Below are 23,498 nucleotides of genomic sequence, written 5' to 3'. Positions count from 1 at the left end.
ACTTTTCAGAAACATTCCAATTGTGCTAATTGATTTTTATTTTTACCATACAATAGAAAAAGTCCTTTTTTTCACAAGGTATACATATAAAATTATTGTCTCAACTAACCCTTTTCAATTTGAAACTAATATTTCTTTTCATTTTATGAAAAAAATGGGTTTTTTTTTGGTCAAGGATCAATCATTTGTAAATAGTGAAAATTGATGGAACCCCACCTAAACTTACACCAAAGTGAATCTTTTTAAGGATTAAATATATGCCTTGTTGACTTTAATAAACTCACTTCACATTATTAGATTAGAAAAAAAAAATGCAAAAACTAATCTAAAATAAAATGAGGTTGTTGTCTTTTGTAATTGAAATTCTAATTAATTGTTTTATTACTTCTCTTCTAGAGATTTAAACTTCTACAATTTTTGAGTTACTTAATACAAATATCATCTATTTAACTTTAATCATATGTAATGTTAAAAATACCAAATCATTATCATTTTTATAATATGTAAGATAGAAGGATCACACCACTATTCTCGCAGTACTTAATATCAACTTAGCAGTATAGTAACAATTCTGATAGTTTATATTAACTCCAAAAATTTTGGGAAAAAAAAAGTTAATTTCTGTAATTTTATGATTTTAAAAGGCAATTATATTCAAAGTATAATTCAAGAAACTTTTTATAAGAAAATTAAATTTTGATTATTTTGAAAAACAATCCAAATAAATCAAATTCCAGATTTAAAATTTTCCTCACCCTTCTCTCTCTTCTGTCCATGGGAAATTGAATCAACTACCAGAACACAGCTGACAAATCTGAATGGTACATCTTCTTTAATTTATATATATACGTGTATATATATATATATATATATATATTAACATAACAACATAAAAAGGGAAAATGAAGAAAGAAAAGTAACAAGAACAACCATCGAGTCCACAATTGCCGACTCAGTCACAGGACAATTACATTCTTTTCAAACGTGTTTGAAAAAGGTATGTGCTGCTGACTGATGAAGAGAAATATTCCAACAAATTACCATAAATTTGTCACACAATAAATTATAATCAATGGTTAAAATGTGATATTTTTTTAACATTCAATTTATCATATGACTAAGAAACGATGACATGATGATAATGCATCATGGTTAAGATGAGTGTAATTTGGAAAACATATAAAAATGTAAAGAATCTAATTTTCTCTCTCCTTCCTTCTATTAATACCTTATCCAGCTCCCCATTTCGTAGACTAAGAAAAAAAATACAAAAAAGAAAAGAAAAACCAAGCAGCCATCAAAAGAGATTGATCTCTCTCTGTATCTCTCTCCAATTCATGTACCTGATTCCCACACAACACAAGTACTTCACATCATTCCCCTTCATTAATCATCATCGTCATGTGTCTTTCAATTTCAAATCCCTCTTCCCCCCCTCCGCCGCCACCACCGCCGCCGCCCTCCCAATTACTTCACTTCTTCGATCTTTTCCCCAAAAAACAACTGCCCCCACCGCCGCCGCAGCACTTATTTTCGTGTTCAGAAATTGTCTCCGAAGCCAAATCTTTGTTCTCATTGGCTTTCCCCATTGCTCTAACGGCTCTCATAATCTATTCCCGTTCAATCATTTCCATGATTTTCCTCGGCCGGCTCGGTGACATGGAACTCGCCGCCGGTTCACTCGCCATCGCCTTCGCTAATATCACCGGTTACTCTGTTCTCTCCGGTTTAGCTTTAGGCATGGAACCGCTCTGTTCTCAAGCCTTCGGAGCCCAGCGTCCGAAGCTACTTTCTTTAACCCTTCACCGTGCGGTAATTTTTCTTCTCGTTTCTTCCATACCCATTTTTATACTGTGGGTAAATATGGGTAAAATCCTACTCTTCCTCCGTCAAGATCCAAGCATCACAGAAATGGCGCAAACTTATTTGATTTTCTCTCTCCCCGACCTTGTCGCCAATTCTTTCATTAACCCAATCAGAATTTACCTTCGCGCTCAGGGCATCACCGTCCCGTTAACTTTAGCTTCGCTCGGCGGGGCTCTCTGTCACATGCCGATCAATTTCTTGTTGGTTAGTTATTTTGATTTTGGAGTAGCCGGGGTGGCGGCTTCAGCGGCGGCTACGAATTTTCTAGTGTTGGTATTTTTGGTGGCGTACGTCGTCGTTTCGGGAGTTCATGCTCCTACGTGGACGGCGCCGAGCCGGGAATGTTTGAGTGGCTGGAAGCCGCTTTTGGAGTTAGCTGCGCCGAGCTGTATATCGGTTTGCTTGGAGTGGTGGTGGTACGAGATTATGATCGTGCTGTGTGGACTTCTCGTGGACCCCAAAGCAACGGTTGCGTCGATGGGGGTGTTGATTCAAACGACGTCGTTGATTTATATTTTTCCGTCGTCTCTTGGTTTTGCTGTTTCCACCCGCGTCGGGAATGAGCTCGGCGGCGGTCGGCCACAGAAGGCGAAGCTTTCCGCTGTGGTGGCAGTGTTTGTAGCGGCGATGATGGGGTTGGGAGCGACGTCGTTTGCGACAGGGATGAGGAATAAATGGGCTAGGATGTTTACCGATGACGGCGAGATTCTCCGGCTGACGTCGGTGGCGCTCCCTATTTTGGGTCTCTGTGAACTTGGAAACTGCCCGCAGACCGTTGGATGCGGCGTTTTGAGAGGGAGCGCCCGGCCATCTGCGGCGGCGAATATAAACCTTGGCGCGTTTTACGGCGTGGGTATGCCGGTGGCGGTTGGGCTTGCGTTTAGATTAGGGGTTGGGTTTTGTGGGCTTTGGTTGGGCCTATTGTCGGCCCAAGTTTGTTGTGCTGGGCTTATGTTGTATGTGATTGGCACCACTGACTGGGACTTCCAAGCTTGTAGGTCCCACTTGCTGACGTGTACTGCGGGTGATGAATTACCCTTACTTTCTCCACCCTCACATAATTGATTCTTCCTAATTTACACCAAATTGTAAAACAATTGCATTTCTCACCTTGAAAACTACCCTTTTTCTTTAACCCCTTTGGAATCCCCATCCATATAAAAGAAACTAAAATCCATATGAACATATATATTTTTAATTTTAATTTTATTAATCCGTAATACCAATCTATAATCATGGTATGTTATAACATATATTAATTTGTCAATTAATATCTCATTTGTATGTATGTACATCTTTATCATAGTTATGTTTAATATGAACAGTTTTCTTGTATTATATAACTCAAGGATAGAAGTCTTGGATCAACCAAACTTTAGTAAAAATATCTATTTACAATTAATTTTATAGTATCAAAGTGATATGATTTGAACTTTTTACCTAATTGGTTAATATTCTTCCTTCTCGTTGGGTCTATCATTTATTTCTAATAGTTTATGTTTCCACAATCAAGGCAACGTCGTTATCAATTCCGTTGATTTCTCCCATTCATAGTATTTTGGAATATTAGAATAGACTTTTATTACAAGAAAAGCCTTATCAAAAGGAGAGAGAGAAAAAGGGAGGTTAAAAGTTTTTTTTGGGGGGAAATGGCATTAATGCAAAGGAGAAATTGAAGTTGAGGGAAGTGTCTCCAAAATTCAGACATGTTTGGTCTATTTCTTTCACAAGTTTTCTTCACTTAGACAAAAGACTGGTTGGATGTTTTAATCTAACGTATCCATAGTAGCACCTATCACCATCACGGACCTATGATAGGTCAGTACGTGCACAAAAAAACATCAAGGATATGTTTCTAACTGTTTTCCTCCATTCCCATTATACCCCTCATTTCCACCTTTTTTTTCCCCTTGGCATCTTCACTTAGTTCTTTTCATCACTTAGAAATTATGTGCACCGCTTTAGCATGAGTTGGTTATTATAATTATTAGTGGGTTTCGATAATGCATAGGACGGTGTACCGTTAATGATAGGTTATAACACTTAGAAACACTAGACCCCAAATATAATATAAAATAGGCTATAAACACATTCGGCCACTTGAAGTAGGGACATAAATACTCGGTTAGTTTTGTCGAATAGGTTTTTAAAGATTAAAAATTAGACAAACGTCCCTTGGATGAGAGTTGCTAAATTTTCAGTTCGATTCTTATTTTTAACACTTTTTTTATTAAAAAAAAATTCAACCACGTAAGTAGTAGATTTGAATCTCTTGTCTTCTTAAAAAATTTAAGAGATTACCGTTTGAATACTTTTCGAAGGTAAAATTTTGTTTTATATAAGCATAAGCTATAATCAACTAACGTAAACTTAAGTCTTGTACGTAGTACCAAATTTATAAAGGTTTGAAGTTTGATCCCTCGACCATCCTAAATATTGTTAAAAGAAAAGAAAAACCATACATTTTCTCGTAAAGGATCACATTGATGATCTATTGTGTTTAAATTGTGAAGGGCGTCCCAATTTTTCGACTTTTTCCTAGAGAAATCTCTATTTTCTCTCTACTAATTCCATTCCAACCCTATCATTTGATATAAACGATAAATAAAAGAAAGTTAATTAGAAGTAGAAGATGAAACATTTCAAAGAATAATAAACTAATTACTTGGTATAGATTCAATTATATTTCCTTCTTATAAGTAATATAAAGATGAAACTTGAGTGTCACATTGTCAAAATGGTCCGACATTGATTCTTATCACATTTTGAGATCACATATAATATTCAATGTTTATCTTGTATTGGGTACCACTCTGCTCCTAGCTTGTACTAAAATAGGGTTTTACCCTAACATGTCTAGTCAATTGTTTATCATGGCAAATAATAATAATAATAATATCATAGCAACAAAGAAGTGTTGAAAGTAGAAAAATGAAAATTTGGAAGAGATAAAGAGTTTGTTGTCTGTTTTGAAGGGCCTATCAAAATAGGAGACTATTATATGGTTGGCATTACACAATTACCCACCCAATAAAAATCACATCTCCTTCCCCACACTCCTTTAATCTATTCACCTAAATCAAAAGTATATATATATATATATATAGCCCCACAATTTTTAATTGTTATACCCAATAAAAGAATAGTGTATATTTACCCACAATTGAAGTGTTATATCGAATAAATAATACATTAGACTCTAGAGGTTATTTGAAGAGTAGGAATGTAATATGAATTACTATAAATTAGATTAGTATTGGAAAACGTGAATAATCAAATAGAGAACGAAAATGAAATAGCGAACAATGACAACAAATGAAAAAGAAGGTTGGATTAAAAACCGTTGGAAGGAGATAAGTTTTATATTACAAATCGAGCCTAAAACGCTCAACCAAAACTTGAGTTTTTTTTTTTATTATTATTATTATTATATTACTATATAACTCCCTCTATCCCATTACGATTGATCAAACACCACCTTAAGTTTGCTTGATCTTCCTCGTAAATATATAATTCTCTAACCTTAGATGTTTATTCTAGTTAAAGATTGCGAAGAAAAAATCCAAACAAAAAAAAAAATATATATGAATCTTAATATCCACACATACATATACAACTTAATACTTTATATGTACTTAGGTCTATAGTACCCTATTGTGAAGGGATAAAAACTCAATAAACAGAACAATTAATCAATTAATTATTAAAAACATGTTTTCTTTTATATATGTATGTATCTATATATATATATATATATATATAGTTAAAATGTCAATATTAACATAGTTTTGAGTCTCTATTATATTATTGGACTTTTGATGAGATAAGACTGTGAATGAAAAAGGTAGTCTATGATTAGTCCAAATCAACAGTTAATTCTCATATCTTAGAGATGGTGAAGTGACTGAGCATCTTGATCGATGGGATTTGCCTTTGGAATCAAATCTCTTAGCTTTCGACTTTCATCAATAAATATATATATATATTCTTTTAATATAAAACATTTCTATAATTTGTTTGTCAATGTTTATCTTCAAAATTTACCCCTGAGAAATTACCTACATTCTCATCTAACTTAACTAAGATAAGTGGTATATAGCATTTAATACGGTTTGGATTTGACACTTCGTCTGAGATCAATTTTTTCTTACAAGAGACTTTGATGGCTTGAAAAAACCAACTTCAAAAAAGAATGATGTTGCTTTATTTTCTTAAAAGACTAGAACTTTAGGCAATGTTATAGAAGAAGCATGAGCGAGGATGAATTCATCGACTTAATTTAGTGTAACTTTGGTATTTTGGAAATTAAAACTTAGGCATATGTTTTTCTTTTTCATATTAATGAGTGATAAATGGAACGAAACTAAATGCAAAGAATATTACAACATTTATATAAGTTTAATGTTTAATTTGTGAGTCTATGCTAGAAATAACCTATGGCCAAATTTCAATAATGGACCACTAAAATGATATAGGTATATAATGTCATTGACAACTCATATATACTTATCTATTGACATATTTTAATTTATCTTTTACTTGGAGTTTTATATACCAAAGTTATGTTCACCTTGGTTTGGATCAATTTTCAAGCGCTATTATAAAAAAATTCGTTTTAGAACAAATTTGACTATTTGACAACTATTCAAAATAGCTTTTAAAGTGTATTTGAAACTTTATTTTATCAAAAGAGTTTAAATAAAAATGAGTTTTTAATTTTTTAAAATTCTTTTTTTTTTTCTCTAGTCAATCCAAATGGAACCTTTCTTGAGCAAATTTTATGATAGAGAATTGACAAAGAAATGTGCTTAGAGGAACCTCTTCCTAACACTATGAGAACAATAATGTGTGTGTATAGAAGAATAAGAGTATGGGTTGTCATTTCTTAGAGATATGCAAATACAAAGAAAGGAAATAATAAGGTATATAAATACATATATGAAGGAAAAAATGGGAGAAGACAACATGATTTTAGACCATAATGTAAACCACATGGTGTCCTTTTGAGTGAACACTCTCACTATTCCTATTTCTCTCTTTGTTCCCTTATCTTAAACTCTTTCACTTTTTATTTCACTTTCTCCCCCTTAATTATATATATATATATATATATATATATATATATATATATATTCCTCTCCCTCTCTCCCTCTCTCTCTCTCTCTCTCTCTCTCTCCTCTCTCTCTCTCTCTCTCTCTCTCTCTCTCTCTCCTCTCTCTCTCTCTCTCTCTCTCTCTCTCTCTCTCTCTCTCTCTCTCTCTCTCTCTCTCCCTCCCTCCCTCCCTCCCTCCCTCCCTCCCTCCCTCTCTCCCTCTCTCCCTCAACAACTAACCTCTCCCATCATGTCTTGCCCTAAGCTACCCTTTTATATTGTACTATTTAGAGAGAGAAGAGAGGAAAAGAAAAAAAGAAAATTTGAAACTTCTCTCTCTCTCTCTCTCTCTCTGCCTCCCTTCCTAAAAAACACATGCACATAAATTTGTTGGGAGAGAGTGGGTTTTGTCCACCTAACATGCAACATTTCCCATAGTATGTACAAACTCAACTTGTAGTTCTTGAATATTCTTCACTAATTAATCAATAAAAAATTAGAGCTTACTCAATTTGAGACGGATGATTTTACCAACCCTAAAGTTAAAACAATGCACAAAAAGTTTAGGTTAAGTGAACTATACATATGAGAGTTAGTTAATGGTTATATAGCGACGAAAGGTTTGATCTTGATAAATGGTCGTCTTGTAAAAATAGTCGAAGTATATATGTAAGATAACTTGAACACTCAAATGTATGGAGAAAAAATGACATAAAATTCATAATGATAATACTAAATTAATATATAAAAGAAAAATTCATAATAACATATATATTAAAGTCTAGAGCATGAGTAGATGGGAGTAGAGAGAGCAATTATTATATAGTAAAATCGTCACAAAACAGGTCATGATATGTCCCCCTGAGTACCAACTGATGGCTCGCAAACACATGGCTGTTGTGTGGAAACCATTTATATATATTGGGAAGTAGTAGATGGAATGGAACACAAACTTATTTTAGAGAGGAAAAAACAGAAAAGTAGACCTCTCATTTAATGTCTTTCCCATTATTCTCTACCACCTCTCTCCTTGACATTTGGGGCCTCCTAATCATGTCTACTTTAATTTTGTTAAGAAGAGCTTGTTGATAACAAAATTTAGATACAAAGACTCCTCTAACTTTCATGTGCCAGCTTTAATGATGGATTTGTATTTAGAGAAGGAAGATGGCCTACAAGCCAAAGAAAACAGGAACATCAGTGTGTGGTGAGTGCTACTAGAACTCCATTGGCTAAATTCGTATATTTAGGGTTTATGATCATATATAACAAGTTTTTAGAAGGAAGGACAACTTACCTTTCATGGTATTATGGTTTCTTGTTTTTTACTGAGGAATGAATCTCGAGCTTTGGAAATAAGACTTGAAGATTTGGAGGGTTTAAGATTGTTGTCCATAGGAAGTGTGCCACCACAAAGGAAACGAAGTAGCACCCTTCGAGGTCAAGGGGGGTATATTGGGCCATTTTGCCCAATCATTTCTCTTTTTCTTGTTCTTTCTTCCTTGGGTCTATTATTTCCCTTTTTTAATTCTCACATGATTATTGTATTCCAAGTTATGGCGTTTTACCTCTATTCAGATTGTCACTCTTAATCTAAAATAACCCATAAAATTAAGGGTAATTATAATAGGTAGCAATTTATAAAATAATTATTAAGTATGTAACAATATTTTTAAAAAATTGCAAATATAGCAAAGTCTATCAGTGATAGAGTCTATCGATGCTTTGATAGACCTACATTTGTTATATGGTCTATCAGTGATATACTCCTATCATTGATAGATTTTGACAGATTTTGCTATATTTACAATTTTTTTTTTTTAAATGTTGCTATATACTTAATTATTTTGAATATAATTACTACATTTGCAACTACATAAAAACAAAAAGCTTGAGGACATTTTAGAAACGTTTGAAAGTTTAGAGATCAATTATGAAGTTGGTTAATAATTTTGTAACTTTATAGAGAGAAAAAGACCAAGGGCTTGTTTGTTGGGCCTTTTGTCTCATTAGTGAGTCTGTTGGGCCTCTTCACCTTTGAGCGGCTATGGAGAACCAACATAGTGGGCTTTCCTTCCGTTTATTGGGATTCGGTTAATGGGCTCAAGTAATGGGCCTGGCTCAAACTTATCTTCTTGTAGTTGTTCGTAAACTTCGGCACAGCCCGCATCCACTGGGCTTGCTTCGAAATGGAACGGAAAGTTTCGATGCCGCGAAACGACCGGGAAATTATGGCGCCTTCATCTCAGATCAAGCGGCGAAAAATCGATCATCATCCGTCGCGCCGGTAATTCTTGCATCTCCTTCATGACCACCGCCGTCGTGTAAATTGACAATTTCTTTTGTTGTTCGTCTCAGTTTATTTTTCCTTGCCGTGAGCCATTAACGATGAAGCTCCAAAGATATGAGGGTTTTACTATTTTGAAGGTCGAGATTACGAACGTAGATGTTAGTTATTGCTAATAGTTTTGTAGGCTATTGCAGAGACTGAAATGAACTTTACACTTTTCAATCGTTGAGGTTTCTTAGGTTTGTAGCTGTTAGTTTGAGAAGTAGAGTTGATTTGAAGGATTGAATGAAATTAAATAGTGTGGAATTTTGATATATTCCTTTTGGATGATTATATCAACTTCTGGATTGGATTGCATCTTTGTAAAATTCTGAGTTGAGTTCATTTGTAAAACTTCTCTATCGCAGATCTTTATCTTCAGCTGCTATAGAGAGACATGGAGTTTCAGCATCAACTAAAGGCTCAACTGTGAGATTTTTTATTTCTTTGGTCTTGCCATCACAGTAAATTATCATGATTATTTATCAAGCATTAGCTTATAATTATGACTTGAACTTGCACAGTTTCCTGTTGCTAGTGGGAGTGAATTTCGGATACTACAGGATAAGAGTTCTGCCATAGCAGAGGCCAAACAAGATGGTTGCACTGGTAATTTTAAGGTCCTTGATTCTCCATTTGGAAATTTTCTTTTACCTGTTATTCCTTCTTCCACAGAATTCTCTGAATAGTAGTTTCGAATCTGATACTGATTCCACCAGATTTTTATAGCTGATATGCTTTTGGTATTGAACTTTTTTGAATGATTGAGATACGATTACTGTAGGAAATTTAAGATAATGAACGGGTTATGGATTAAATTTGTTCATAAACTACCAAATGATTGAGAACCCAGTTGTTACAAATTAAAATCCAATGAACAAATCGCCACTTTGCTAAAAGTTGAGAGTTTAAAAAGTGTCTTTCAACCTTTAATTTTTCTATACAGTGGTGCACTGAGAGCTCTTAGGCATAAATATCAAATCATATTATTCTGATCACTATGATTAGGCATATTCGTCCTACCCATTTCTTCTCCATGTGTTGGGTTCTTGTGAGTACCAATCTAGTATTGACAGGAAAAAGTTGGGAGAAAGAATTATTATACTTTTTTGGCATATCAAAACCATTGGAAATGGAAAAGATTGGAGGGTTGGATGCCCCAGGCATAGAAACGTGGCTATGTCTTACTTAACAATCTGTTAGTTGAAAAAGGAAATCACTGTTCTGAGAACGTCTGGAATCAGGAATTTTGGTTTTTATTTGGATCTAGATATTGAGTGACAAGGACCTAACTGAAGGCCTGTGTGCCAAAGTCCCCTATTCCTGGATAGCCCTTCAAGAGTTGGCCTTCTATAATTTAAGGAAACGTTACCTAAATTGTTGTTCGGTACAATGCATGTGAATATCACATCAATATTGAAACTAGCATTACCATTGATATTTTGTAATTAGGATAAAGTCTCTTACAATAGAGCATATTGCCTTCTTAGGGATGAAGCACCTAGAACAACCCTTTGTAGATCAATCCAAACATCAACCAAACTTGTAGAAAATATATATAGATTTATTCGGGGTTACTTGAATAATTAGGGCTTTTGTACAAATTTTAAGTTAATATGATTGAAAGCAATCCAATTACATTTTGCAATTGTGACAAATAACGATTGAGTTATCAATAAAATTTTATTATGATTACACCAATTTTCATTACAAATTAGTAAACATGGGCTAAGTGTAGGTCGTAAATTTTTTTGTACTTCAAGCATCCCAACATTCTCAATATAGTTTTCCAATAGTCTTGACCTTGATTGCATATATAATGGCTTAACTTGCTTACAACTTAAGCTATATCTTGATGTGGGGGAACTAAGATCCATTACACCGCTTACTATCATCATAGTTTCGTTAAAATAGAATTATATCTTTTTGCTAGGAACCTCTACAGTTTCAAATATTTATATGAAGTTGCCTTTTCACAACTTCCTATGACGACATGTGGTATGCTTTTCTCACAAGTATGCTATGTCCACTCTTTAAGTATTCCATTAATAATAAGAATGTACTAATTACGTTGATTCGTTTTTAAGAACGAATCACGCCTTTAACTGTGCATCATTTGTAGAGATTCAAAACATTAGTGAAACATTAGAATACATAATCATCATGATTATTAGTGATAGATCCAAATTTTTGTTGTTAGATGGTTTTATAATTCTAAAAATAATACGAAAAATGTAAACAAGTGACTTGAACTTGGGTCTACGGGAGCTAGAAGACTAATTTACGAATGATCTGTTTGTTACATTTACAACGAATATGGTGTTGAGAACTTTAACTTAGGTTAGAAACTATAGGGTTGATCTTTAGCTGCCTAATTATTAATATATTAAATATGTCATAATATTTTGCAATCAGAGTCGTATTCTTTAGATTTGGATGAAAGTGGACATAGATATCTCAGTTACACTTTTTCTCTTCTTTTAGGGGAAAAATAAGTTCAACCTTTCTTAGAATCTCTTTATAGATTTATACTTTACCTTTCCATAGATATTTATTTTATCATGTTTTTCTTCAAGATATTGCCTAAATTATTAATGTGTTACAATTTTTGCAAGTTGAAATTTAATTATGTGATTTTTTACATAAAACCGACATATTTATTACTCTCTTTTATCAAGGTTCAAACCTCAGATTGTAGAGACAGTAATTAAATCTGATCTCATAAAAAAATGCTTTTTTTTAGTTGAAGTTGATAAAATGTCGTGGATATATAAGGTGATATTTGTTGGATTGTAATAAAATAAAATTTAATGTAATTCAAAATCTAATGGAGTATTTTCGATCTATCTTTTCTACTGATTTTACATTCTATATTTTCATTTTGTTCGGCTTTCCCTTTTTCACCTATTTCAACACTCCTTTCATTTTCAGTAAGATTGCTTTCAATCTCTCCCCACAACTTGTAATTGTAATACAAAGATTTGCGTGAAGTTTCGGTTAGAAAATTCATGAATAGCTTTTAGCCATAAAATTCAGAGAGAAGCTCAAGTCAAATCAACGGACTCCAATTCTCTTAAAAAAAAAAAAAAAAACAATCAACGGACTCAATTGTATGGTCAAACGTTTTTTGGGGGAAAAATCCTCATTTTCAAAGTCCAATGAGAAGGAGGGTCGCTTTTTTATGCAACTTATTTGACTTTTACTGTTGCATGATCTTTTTCTCATAACTCAAATCATATCCAATCAAATAATTTCTAAAAAACTACTCATAATTCATAAATCACGGATAATTATCATTATAGTCCATATTTGCAACTCAATGAGTTTTTTCTTCTTCTTCTTCTTTTACCTTTTATAGTTGGAACGAGCATTTTGTTTATTAATTTAAAATTTAAGAAGCAATTTTAAAATGCGAATAAATGGTACTATTAGCTGGTTGGGTCGTTTTCCTTTATTTTCCCCTGATGTTAGAATTAAACCACCAGCTTATTATCAGTACATTTTTCAATACATTTTTAGATAATCAAAAGAATAAGGCATATGAAATTTAATTAACTTGTGTATATATATTGTATTTTTTATTGGTTTGTGGGTATATAATGTGTGAAAATTAGTTAAATGAGTTCCATAAATTTGAATCCACTCCACCCAACATATGCTTGTGTAACGTATGAAATAACAAATAAATAATCTATGATAAATTAAATGTTTAAATCGGATATAAATTTAACCTTTTCGATATTTAGATGATATGAATCCAATTGTGTCTAGAAGCTTTTCTTCCATTTTGTTGCTTTTTATTTATTTTAAATTTTTTGTCCTCTCCGGCGATCATTTTAGAAGCATATGATCCGAGGTAATATTATATAATATCGTCATCATTTTTATTTCCTTTCTTCAAAATAAAAATTTTCCATTCGTATTCTTTAGAGACAATTCTGTAAGTGGAATCCATATTCTTATCTGAAATAAAAGGATAACTATAATATAAGAAAAGTTTGTAGAAAAATAAGATTTTGTAAATTTTATCAAAGTTGAAATCAAACTGAAGGTCCAGGATAAGAGTTTGCATGTCCATAAACAATCTAATTTTTCCCTCGAGAAAAGGTAGAATGATTTTCGATTAATCACTTTTCTGGGTTTCTCTTAGGTGTTGAAATCACCGAGAAAAAAGTCGATTTTACTGGAAACTCGCTCAAATTCTTTGGGTTTCCTTCAAAATCCCTAATTTTACTTCTCCTTTTTTTTTTTTTTTTCTGTTAATAAATAATACATTTTTCTTCATTTCAACTTATTTTTCAAACTCATAGGCACTGACACGAAGCTTTTTGATGAATCAAGAATTTGCGTGATTGAAAAGAGTTGAAACGACAAAGTGTGCGGCTTTTGCCTCCGCGCCTGACCTTCTCATTGAATTAGAATTTGGGGTGTTTCCGTTCGTTGTCAGATGGGCAAGGTTGCGGTGGGAGCGGCGGTGGTGTGTGCGGCTGCGGTTTGTGCTGCAGCGGCGCTAGTGGTGCGGCACCGAATGAGAAACTCCGGGAAGTGGGCGCGAGCAATGGCCATTTTGAGAGAGTTCGAGGAAAAATGTGGAACCCCAATTGGAAAACTCAGGCAGGTGGCCGACGCCATGACCGTCGAGATGCACGCCGGCCTTGCATCCGAAGGCGGTAGCAAGCTCAAGATGCTGATCAGCTACGTTGATAATCTCCCGACCGGGTACACACCAAATTGTTTTTTATTCTGTTCTTTTTTTTTATTTGTCTTCTTAATTTTGTTAGATCTATTTGTTCGAGACGTTTTAATACAATGAAGCCTTTCGTTTGTTTGAACAAGTTCCCATCTTTGTTGAAATGGTTCAATTGTCGATCTTGAACGAAAAAATTATGTTAATGTTTTTATCCTTTCGTTTCGAAGTTACTGTTTCCTAAGCTCATGCAAATGCCTTCAAATGATGACGAAGCATTTGATGTGCATTTTGCGATTTTTAAAGTTCGAAGTTTCTAATTTTTATATGTATTATCTCATGCAATTCTTCCCTAGATCTATCTTGAGGTTTTTATGTAGTATTTATGCTGTCCATTTTAATTATTGGTCTGTTGAGTTTTTTGTTCTTTCATTTTGTTGCTATGACCTGTATGAGTGTTACACTTTGGTTTATTCATTTATTTTCTCTTATCTTCATTTTTGTTTTTGAAGTTGTTTCAAATCTCGATTAATTCTGCCCTCTTTTATTTATTTCAATCGACTCTTTTTATTTAGAAAAGCAATTTTATGGATACACTTCAAATGCAAGATGCACTGTTCACTGGGATACAAAAATTTGTTGGGATAGTTGAATCTAATTGTATATGGCATATACCACCTTTGATGATGTATTTTGAAATGACATTTTCCCCATAAATTTAGAGATGAAAAAGGGCTCTTCTATGCATTGGATCTCGGCGGTACAAATTTTCGAGTGTTGCGTGTGCAGTTGGGAGGGAAGGAGAACCGGGTTGTCAAGCAAGAATTTGAGGAGGTTTCAATACCTCCACACTTGATGGTTGGGTCTTCAGAAGTTAGTATTCTCCTCTTGAATTTATACTCTGGATTTCCTTAGGATGGAGCATATGCTGAAGTATCTGGTGCTGGTTCTGTCAGGCTCTATTTGATTTTATAGCTCAAGCACTTGCGAAGTTTGTTGCTGAAGAAGGTGAAGGCTTTCACCCAGCACCGGGTAGGCAAAGGGAATTGGGTTTTACCTTCTCCTTCCCTGTTAGGCAAACATCAATATCATCAGGGACACTTATTAAATGGACGAAAGGCTTCAGCATTGAAGACACGGTTAATCCTAATTCCTTGAGCTTTATTCTTTAATGTTCATAGCTGCCCATTATTAGGACCTTTTAATCTATTTTAATATTGTTGTTTCAACATTGTCCTATAAAGTGGCACCAAAGCCATACTGTCATTATCGGTGGAAAAAAAGTTTGCATTCTGTTATAAGGTAGAATTATACTCTTGTCCCTGTTATGGAATTCTTTCCTACCACTGGGGTGAGGAAAGATGAAGTGGCTTTACTATTGGAGTGCTAGACTTCAGATTTAGCAATGAATCTGTCATGCTTGCAATATAATGTTTCGAATCAGAAGAGGATTTCTAAGTGGAAATTAAGATAATAAATGAGTCCATTACTTTTTTTACTGTTATAAAATGTCCATGCTTGTCCTATGCATTGAAAATGGGCCACAACTTATATAGAAGCGCTAGACTTCATATTTAGTTATAAAGTGTGTCATGCTGGCAATGTAATGCTTCGAATTAGAAGATTTATTTAAGTGAAAATTAAGATAATCAATGAGTTTATTACTTTATTGACTTGTGTAAAATGTCCATGCTTGTTCTATGCATTGAAAATGGGCCACAGCCATGCTATCAATATACATTAGTTACTTTCTTAAGAGATTCGATGGATCTCTGATTTAGATTCTGTTTTCCATACAAGTTCACATTTAAACAAATTATATTAGATCTTGGCTGTTCATTGTCTAAAAGATTAAATGAGTAAATGATTGTTATAAATTTGATTTTCAGCAGTTTTCCACGCACCTGAAACTTTGATTTTCAGTACAGTATTAGATCTTTATTGAAAGTTGACATTCTGTTTTCTCTTGGCTGATACTATTTCAGGTTGGGGAAGATGTGGTCGGTGAATTAACCAAAGCCATGGAAAAACTGAAACTCGACATGCGTGTAACAGCGTTGGTAATTCTTTTTTCTGATGCTAATTCTTGATGTTCAATTTTGCATTATCTGATTATCATTGGACTATTTTTCATAGTGAGTTGATGGGTGCAGTGGGCGTGAGTGCATGTATTTTTTGTGCTGACTTTCTCCTTTCTGAGATTTAGGTAAACGACACGATTGGAACATTAGCAGGAGGTAGATACCATGATAACGATGTAATTGCTGCTGTGATATTAGGCACCGGAACAAATGCAGCTTATGTAGAGCGTGCCCATGCAATTCCCAAGTGGCACGGTCTACTTCCTAAATCAGGAGAAATGGTTAGTTAATTTTGAGATTTGTTATTCGTTCTCTGGCAAGTAATAATCCTACAAGCTTCCCCTGCACTCTCCTTAATCAGAAAAAATGGATAATGGATTTGAGATTTGCTGTTAGTTCTTTGATAATAATAAATGGTACAATCTGAAGGTTTATGCATGACTTTATCAATATATTGATACCTGGGGGTAAAATATATTAATGCAGGTAATTAACATGGAATGGGGTAACTTCCGGTCCTCTCATCTGTCACTTACAGAATATGATCATGCATTGGATGCTGAGAGTTTAAACCCTGGAGAACAGGTAAAACCATTCTTAATACAAACCTCATCTCAAGCATCACTTAAAGAAATATGGTTTTCCGGAAATGTATTGAATAATTATCTTCATTATATTTGCAGATTTTCGAGAAGTTGATTTCTGGTATGTACTTGGGAGAAATTGTACGTAAAGTATTGGTCAAGATGGCTGAAGAAGCGGCTATCTTTGGCGAAACTGTTCCACCCAAACTGAAAATTCCATTTATATTGAGGTATACATTATACCATCTAGGTGTGTTATTTGTGAAAAGATACAATCCATTTTCCATGATCATATTTCGTTTCCCCATAACCATCCAGATTGATATTGGAGTTTCATGATGTGTGATACTGATAACATTCCAAATGATCGTGGCTAGTTTATATATTAGTTGGCACTGGCTATCCCATAATTGATACTCATCGTCATCCCCTCTGTTTCAAACTGATGTTGGATCTGAAACTAATTTTTCAAACCCGAAACTTAACTTTCTTCGTCATAAACAGTTTAGATTATATTATGGCTTCATGTTTGGCTTATATTATTGTAATTGACTGTTGTAAAAAAGTAAATGTTCATCTTCTCTACCTATTAAGAGTAAACTTCATATTTGAATGGACTGCTTAAAAAAAATCATCCTGTACGCTATTTTCATTTTAGTGTTATCTTTAAATTCTCTTTCAACTTGCAAATGTAACTTTTTGTTGCTCAAAAAAATTTGCAGGACTCCTCACATGTCTGCCATGCATCACGACACGTCGCCCGATCTCAAAGTTGTTGCAAGCAAACTGAAGGATGTCTTGGAGGTTAGACACCCACCCAGAAAATCTATGACTTCAAGAAGTTTTTTCTTTAAAAAAAAATTACTCACCCTATGCCTTTTGCTTTACTTCCAGATATCTAATACCTCCTTGAAAACAAGAAAAATCATAGTGGAGCTCTGTGACGTAGTTGCAACACGAGGCGCCCGTCTCTCTGCTGCTGGTATCTTAGGCATCCTGAAAAAACTGGGAAGAGACACCATCCGGGTTGGGGAGAAGCAGAAGTCTGTTGTAGCACTGGATGGAGGGTTGTATGAGCACTACACAAAATTCAGAACAACCATGGAAAATACACTGAAGGAGCTACTCGGAGATGAGGTTGCTGCAAACGTCTTCGTCGAGCATTCAAATGATGGTTCTGGTATCGGAGCTGCACTACTTGCAGCCTCTCACTCTCAATATCTCGAGATCGATGAGCCCTAAGGAAAAAAAGGATCAAATTACAGATAGTATATTATGGAGTAGCAGAAGCTTTAGATTTTTTGTTGAATTTTCTGCTCTCCTTTGCATGTTATCACTTTCTGATGCCTTAGACCCTAGCTCAGGAGTTCTCTCCCAATCTTTTTCTTTTTTTAATTTATGGTTATTGAGAGCATAGAAAAAATGGAGTCGAGTTTTCTGGTCGGATGAACCTTAAAAGAGTAGTAGCCAAAAGAGAAAGGGAGGGTAAAAAATTGATGCTCTAAGGATCATTTTTCGTGGTTGCTATGCAAATAAACAAGGCACAAAGCATAAGCAATATGGTCGTTTGTACTGCTATTGAATTTTGGATGTTGTAAACTACACATCCAAGTGCCTTTTCATATTATCTTTCATACAAAGGTTTATCTTTAATTTGAGATACAGGAAATATTTCCATCATCTTCTTCCTCCTTATTATGGTCCGTTTTTTCAAGTTTGTTTACATGCTAGTTTTCTTTTTGCATGCACGGATGGCCAAAAGTTAGTCGTTTTGTTAGTTCTAACAATTGCTAAAAGAAAGATTGAACCGGTCATCTTTAAAATGATAATTAGAGGTTTATAAAACTACAAAGCCTACTTGGTCTTTATTCAATGAGACCAATGCAAATTATAGGAAACGTTAGTTTTGACAATTTATTTATGAAATTTTTGAAGTTGTAGGGGCCGTAATGAAAATCTTGAATTCTTAGATACCTTTTATCTATGAAATAAAATAAAGATGGGAAGAACAGAGCAAGAATTGAATAGACTTTCGGTGTTCTCTTGTCTTCATTCTCCTCATAATAATTCATCATCTTCCAATACACGGTACTTTATAAACAGAATTCTCCAAAATCACGAAATCGAAACTCACATAACCTTATAAGTTCCTTATTTATAATTGTAGTAAACAACAAATGGCCATAAAACAACTACAATTTGGAAAGGTAGAAACTTATATGGATGATCTCTTTCTCCATTGGTACAACCAAATAGCTTAGAAACAACGATTAGTGGTCTTTGTAATGGCGGCATAATCACGAAGAACCATTGGCCCTGCTGCCGCCGTCGTCAAGTGAAACATTATTGAGCCTTTCTACAGACAAAATCAGTGCCTGAGTCCCTAAATTCCCTTCCCCATAAGCTTTAAGCGAAACATAAAGCTGTTGAGCCAATGCCAATCCAGGAAGAGCAAGCCCCATATTCTGACATTCCTTCAAACAAATTCCCAAATCCTTCACAAAATGGTTCACAAAAAACCCAGGTTCAAAATCCCTTTTCAAAATCCTACTTCCATACAAATCCAGAGATTTTGATCCAGCTGCTCCTGTTGATATAGCATTCAAGAACAAACCCACATCAAGCCCAGCTTTCTTAGCATAAATCATCCCTTCCACTAGTCCCACCATTGTTGAAGCGATAGTGATCTGATTCGCCAGCTTTGCAAATTGACCTTTCCCACTTTCCCCCATGTAGTTCACTTTCCCTAAAAGAGAAAATAACGGGCTCAATCGCCGGACTTCACCTTCATCACCGCCGGCAAAGATCGCCAGAGTGGCGTTCTTCGCTCCACGATCGCCGCCTGATACCGGAGCGTCGATTGCCCCACAGCCCTTGGCGGTTGCAGCCGCGGCTATTTCAGAGGCGAGTGATGGTTCGGAAGTTGTCATGTCGACAAGGACGCCGCCGGGGCGAAGGCCGGCAAGGGCGCCGGAAGTGGGGTCGAGGAGAACAGAGCGGACGTCGGAGGGGTAACCGACGATGGAGAAAACGACGTCGGACTGGGCGGCAACCGCGAGAGGGGAAGAGGCTAAATTAGCCCCCAAATCGAGGAGGGGTTGGGCTTTTGAGATGGTGCGATTGAAGACGGTGAGTTTGTAGCCGGCTTTAATGATGTGAGAGCACATGGAGCAGCCCATAACGCCGGTGCCGATCCAACCGACGCGGGTAGTTGAAGGGCTGACGATGTCGCCGGAAGTTGACATTGTGCGGCGGAGGAAAGAGAGGAAGGGAAGGGATAGGGTGGGGGTTAGTTTTTGGGATTGAGTATATAGAGATCGAAGAGTGAATTGCAATGGCATCCTTTTTTTTCTTTATAAAAATGAAAAAAACGAGAAATTTGAAGATTTGTCCTTAGGAATTAAAAGTTAAAGGGGTTCCTAGGAACGTTACTTTTTTATGTTCTCAAAATTTTATCTGATACATTGACTATCTAACTATTCTTTTCCAAAGATATATAGTAGAAAGTCGAATATGAAAATGAATAGTACAAAACTCAATATACACAAAATATTCGTTTTCTTTTTTTTTTACAATCATGTTGACATCTTCAGGTGTTTAATAATTATTTACTTTAATAATAATTAAAAATATCTTTTCTTGAACAATGATCGATAAACCATATCCCCTAATATCATTATAAAAAGAGTAAAAATTAAGCTTAAACCTACCTTCTTTGCTTTCGAATGTACAATTAAGCTTAAACCTACCTTCTTTGTTTTCGAATTCTTGTACATTAATCTTTTTATTAACAGTCTAGCACTTTGCACAATTAAGGAATTGTAAACCTTCAATAGAGTAAAAAAAAAGAGGAAAATTCGATCGACAAAATGAGTGTCATTTTATCTATATAGAAAGATTAACAAGTAACATATAAAATGAGTGTATTTAACACTATCAAATACTGTACTAAATTTAGGTGAAGTCTGAAAATCTAAACAACGATTAAAACAACAATGAAAAGAATTTTTAAACATTGAGAAGTCATTTAAGAAAGATCAAAAGTGTACAAAATAGAAATTTCACAATAAATATCAAAATGAACCACTAAATAATATAATTTGTTTCTTCTTTTCTTGATTTTTGTCGATGTAAAATCATGTACCATTCATTCAATAAAAAATTCTAAAAACGAAGATTGGGTAAAATGTGGGTTATTAGCTTCAAGCTAGAAAGCGAAGATTGGGTAAAATGTGATTCCAATGTAAAATCTAGAAATATATTCTTTTTGTACGGTTTGTAATTATATTTTTGTTTCAATCTTATTTTTAATTTTATTTTAAGGAATTGGTAAGTCTGTTAATATTCATAATGCACGCATTATTGTTTTATATTAGACCATTGGGGAGGAAGAAGATTAGAATTAGATATTGATTAAAAAGCAAGGATATGAGCTCGTGTAAGTAGAAAATAGAAACTATTTATTCTAGTTCTATCATCAGTTATGGGTTATGGGTTCGTATCTAAGAGAAATTCTTGAGAATGTTTGCTAAACCCTGAATTTTTTTTTTTTTTTTTTTGTCTTATATCATGAGGAGAAAAAATGGATGAAAAGAAAATGCCATTTTGGAGTTTTTAAATGCAAACTGTCAAAGTAATGCACCAAAAGTATCATCACAGACATCAAATAGACATCAAGTCAATGAAGAAAGTAACGACATCGTTCCTACCTAGAGTGCAAGGAGGATTTATTAACCTGTATGTTCAATAAGAACAGGTATTCTCAAACCTTCCAAATCCTCAAAACCTGTACTATTGAATTCATGGTGTCGATCAATCTGGTCGGTATCGTCCATGCAAATTTCTTCCGAAATAGAAAAATAGAACTTCAACATGCAAACTCATTCATGCACAATGAATAGGTCAATTATCAAATTGCAACACCATACTGAAGCCAACTATGAAATGCAGCAGAGAAAAAAATATTAACATCATAATGCTAGATATCAACATCAACAGATATAAAATAAACCATCAGAAAAACAAACAATGGGTGTCTTCAACTTCTAAACCATTCATACAACCACAACCACTTGATAGGGGTAATCAATCTACAATGTGATTTAACTGAAACAAATGAAAAAGAAGAGATATCCAATTAACATCAAAAGTATCTGCACTTCTATAACTAATTCATGCACAATGAACCTATCAATTATCAAAAACCAACACCATTTCTATTACACAAGTGAACCAAACCAACCAACATGCCAAGTGAAACTAAAGGCATGTTTGAACTCAACAAAAGGCGTATTGCTAAGAGAGTCATTCCAACCATGCTCCACAAGCACAAAATAGATGCATCCATTTAAATGGTTTAAGCATATGCCATCCAACATCAAACGTTGTTGAACTAAAACAAATGCATACCTGAAAAATCCAAACTATTACAACCTTTTCTTTTGTTGGGTATGTGCAGTACACGGCTTTATTATCGATGGATGCTACAATAGAAACGTATTCAAATCCAAGCAGTTAAAGGACGAGAAGGAGAAATTGAATCAGACCCATAATATATTCACGATAATCGAATGTGCAGTACACGGCTTTCTTTTGAGTTAAGCATGCTAGCAACCAAAATATATTCACGATCATGATTAAAAAAGATATGAATCAGACCCATAAAGTGGTAATTTATTTACAACAGAAAATAATACCAACAATAAAGCCTACAAGCTTATTGTACAATTCAGCATAACCCGAATGATAATTTGATAACTTTAGAACAATGTCAGCTGATTGCACGATAATCGTTAATTAGGAGTAACCTATAAGGCTATAACACACACCATACATTCTACAATTGAATTCATTGTCTACTTATATAAAAATCTCAGCTTATCACAAGCCTTAAAACCCCAGATAAAAATATTTTACTTGAACTCAAAATTTGGCACAGGCGGTGCATCGAAGCTCTCCAAAATCGTCGTCTCGCTTCCTCCACTCGATACTTCTGATTCCTTCTTCTTACCTCCGCCAAACCAACCTCCGAACCACGAGCCATTACCAGAATCTGAAGAAGAAGAAGAAGAAGAAGAAGAAGAAGAAGAAGAAATACTTGCTAATTCAGCTTGTGGCAGAGACATGGGAGGAGCACGGCCAGGTAGCTGGCCTGTAGGATACCCAGGCACACCACCCATACCAGCAGGCTCCTCAATCACAACAGGCATATTCTGTTGCTGGCTCAGAACTTTGTTGAGCATAATTCCAGCTCCTTCAATCAAAGCCAACAGAACGCCGCCAAACAACGCCGAACGAGCTGCCGATGCAGGTCCCTGTCGCATCTGAAGAAAACCTCCGGTAGCGGCGCCAGCGATAATTGAATTCCATGGATCCTCCTTCTGGCGGACATAGACCATGGTACAATCGAAAGCAGAGAATAAACCACCCCAAACCGCGAAGCTTCCACCGACGCGCGGCGCATTCATTCGGACAGCCTGAGTACCGCCGATAATCCTGGATCCCTTGGGAGAATTGTAAAGACCTTTAATAAAGTGAAAAGCTGAACCACCGACAGCTCCCATGCCGAAAGCGCCGCCTATATCATCGAGAATACGATCGGGGCAAGGTTCCCTGGAAGTTTCCGGCGTTCCCATAGCGTCGATACAATCAGTTTAGGGTTTTTCTCTTTTGATGCGTTCACTGGCCACCGCCAAATTCTAACATAGGTTTTTGAAGAGAGTTTAATAGCCTTGGGTTTTAACTATATATATAGTGCTTTAGTTTAATATTTCTTTTCTTTTTTTTTTGGAATATATAAAAAACATTTGTTGATGGAAATAATAATTAATTAAAACAAATATCTTAAACCCTCCATTTG

General features: G+C 34.8%; 4 protein-coding genes across 20 annotated transcripts; 2 read left to right on the top strand and 2 right to left on the bottom strand.

The window, feature by feature from the left end:
- Positions 1-1,266: 1,266 nt before the first annotated feature.
- On the top strand, positions 1,267-3,077 carry LOC103498204 (protein DETOXIFICATION 51). Its single transcript, XM_008460724.3, has one exon. It carries the CDS (start codon positions 1,402-1,404, stop codon positions 2,929-2,931), a length of 1,530 nt encoding a protein of 509 aa, XP_008458946.2. The 5' UTR covers positions 1,267-1,401; the 3' UTR covers positions 2,932-3,077.
- A 6,013-nt stretch (positions 3,078-9,090) lies between these two features.
- Positions 9,091-18,319, top strand: LOC103498127 (hexokinase-1). 17 transcript variants are annotated; one of them, XM_051084892.1, is made up of 13 exons: positions 9,168-9,245; positions 9,317-9,385; positions 9,656-9,716; positions 9,812-9,896; positions 13,735-14,006; positions 14,697-14,847; positions 14,931-15,113; positions 15,960-16,040; positions 16,187-16,336; positions 16,542-16,640; positions 16,739-16,869; positions 17,362-17,443; positions 17,534-18,319. In XM_051084892.1, the coding sequence occupies exons 4-13, from the start codon at positions 9,885-9,887 to the stop codon at positions 17,879-17,881; spliced, it is 1,509 nt and encodes a 502-aa protein (XP_050940849.1). In that variant the 5' UTR covers positions 9,168-9,245; positions 9,317-9,385; positions 9,656-9,716; positions 9,812-9,884; the 3' UTR covers positions 17,882-18,319. The 17 variants fall into 17 exon arrangements, with proteins under 17 accessions (XP_008458849.2, XP_050940849.1, XP_050940860.1 ...); XM_051084903.1 differs by having other exon boundaries at positions 9,169-9,245; positions 13,629-14,006; XM_051084900.1 differs by having other exon boundaries at positions 9,169-9,245; positions 13,598-14,006.
- Positions 18,320-18,769: 450 nt separating this feature from the next.
- LOC103498120 (probable 3-hydroxyisobutyrate dehydrogenase-like 1, mitochondrial) lies at positions 18,770-19,996 on the bottom strand. Its single transcript, XM_008460614.2, has one exon. It carries the CDS (start codon positions 19,978-19,980, stop codon positions 18,937-18,939), a length of 1,044 nt encoding a protein of 347 aa, XP_008458836.1. The 5' UTR covers positions 19,981-19,996; the 3' UTR covers positions 18,770-18,936.
- Positions 19,997-22,287: 2,291 nt separating this feature from the next.
- On the bottom strand, positions 22,288-23,372 carry LOC103498112 (mitochondrial import inner membrane translocase subunit TIM17-2-like). Its single transcript, XM_008460602.3, has one exon. The coding sequence runs from the start codon at positions 23,272-23,274 to the stop codon at positions 22,552-22,554; it is 723 nt and encodes a 240-aa protein (XP_008458824.2). The 5' UTR covers positions 23,275-23,372; the 3' UTR covers positions 22,288-22,551.
- Positions 23,373-23,498: the final 126 nt, after the last annotated feature.

Source organism: Cucumis melo, chromosome 5 (assembly GCF_025177605.1).
Source record: "Cucumis melo cultivar AY chromosome 5, USDA_Cmelo_AY_1.0, whole genome shotgun sequence".
Taxonomy (NCBI): domain Eukaryota; kingdom Viridiplantae; phylum Streptophyta; class Magnoliopsida; order Cucurbitales; family Cucurbitaceae; genus Cucumis; species Cucumis melo.
Note: the sequence above shows the minus strand (reverse complement) of the source record. Positions and strands in the feature narration are given on the sequence as shown.

Coding starts and splice junctions, on each gene's coding strand:
- LOC103498204 (XM_008460724.3), top strand. CDS start 1,402: ATGTGTCTTTCAATTTCAAATCCCTCTTCCCCCCCTCCGCCGCCACCA.
- LOC103498127 (XM_008460627.3), top strand. CDS start 9,148: ATGGAACGGAAAGTTTCGATGCCGCGAAACGACCGGGAAATTATGGCG. Junction 14,848..14,930: donor TGATGGTTGGGTCTTCAGAA/GTTAGTATTCTC, acceptor TGGTTCTGTCAG/GCTCTATTTGATTTTATAGC. Junction 15,114..15,959: donor GCTTCAGCATTGAAGACACG/GTTAATCCTAAT, acceptor ATACTATTTCAG/GTTGGGGAAGATGTGGTCGG.
- LOC103498120 (XM_008460614.2), bottom strand. CDS start 19,980: ATGCCATTGCAATTCACTCTTCGATCTCTATATACTCAATCCCAAAAA.
- LOC103498112 (XM_008460602.3), bottom strand. CDS start 23,274: ATGGGAACGCCGGAAACTTCCAGGGAACCTTGCCCCGATCGTATTCTC.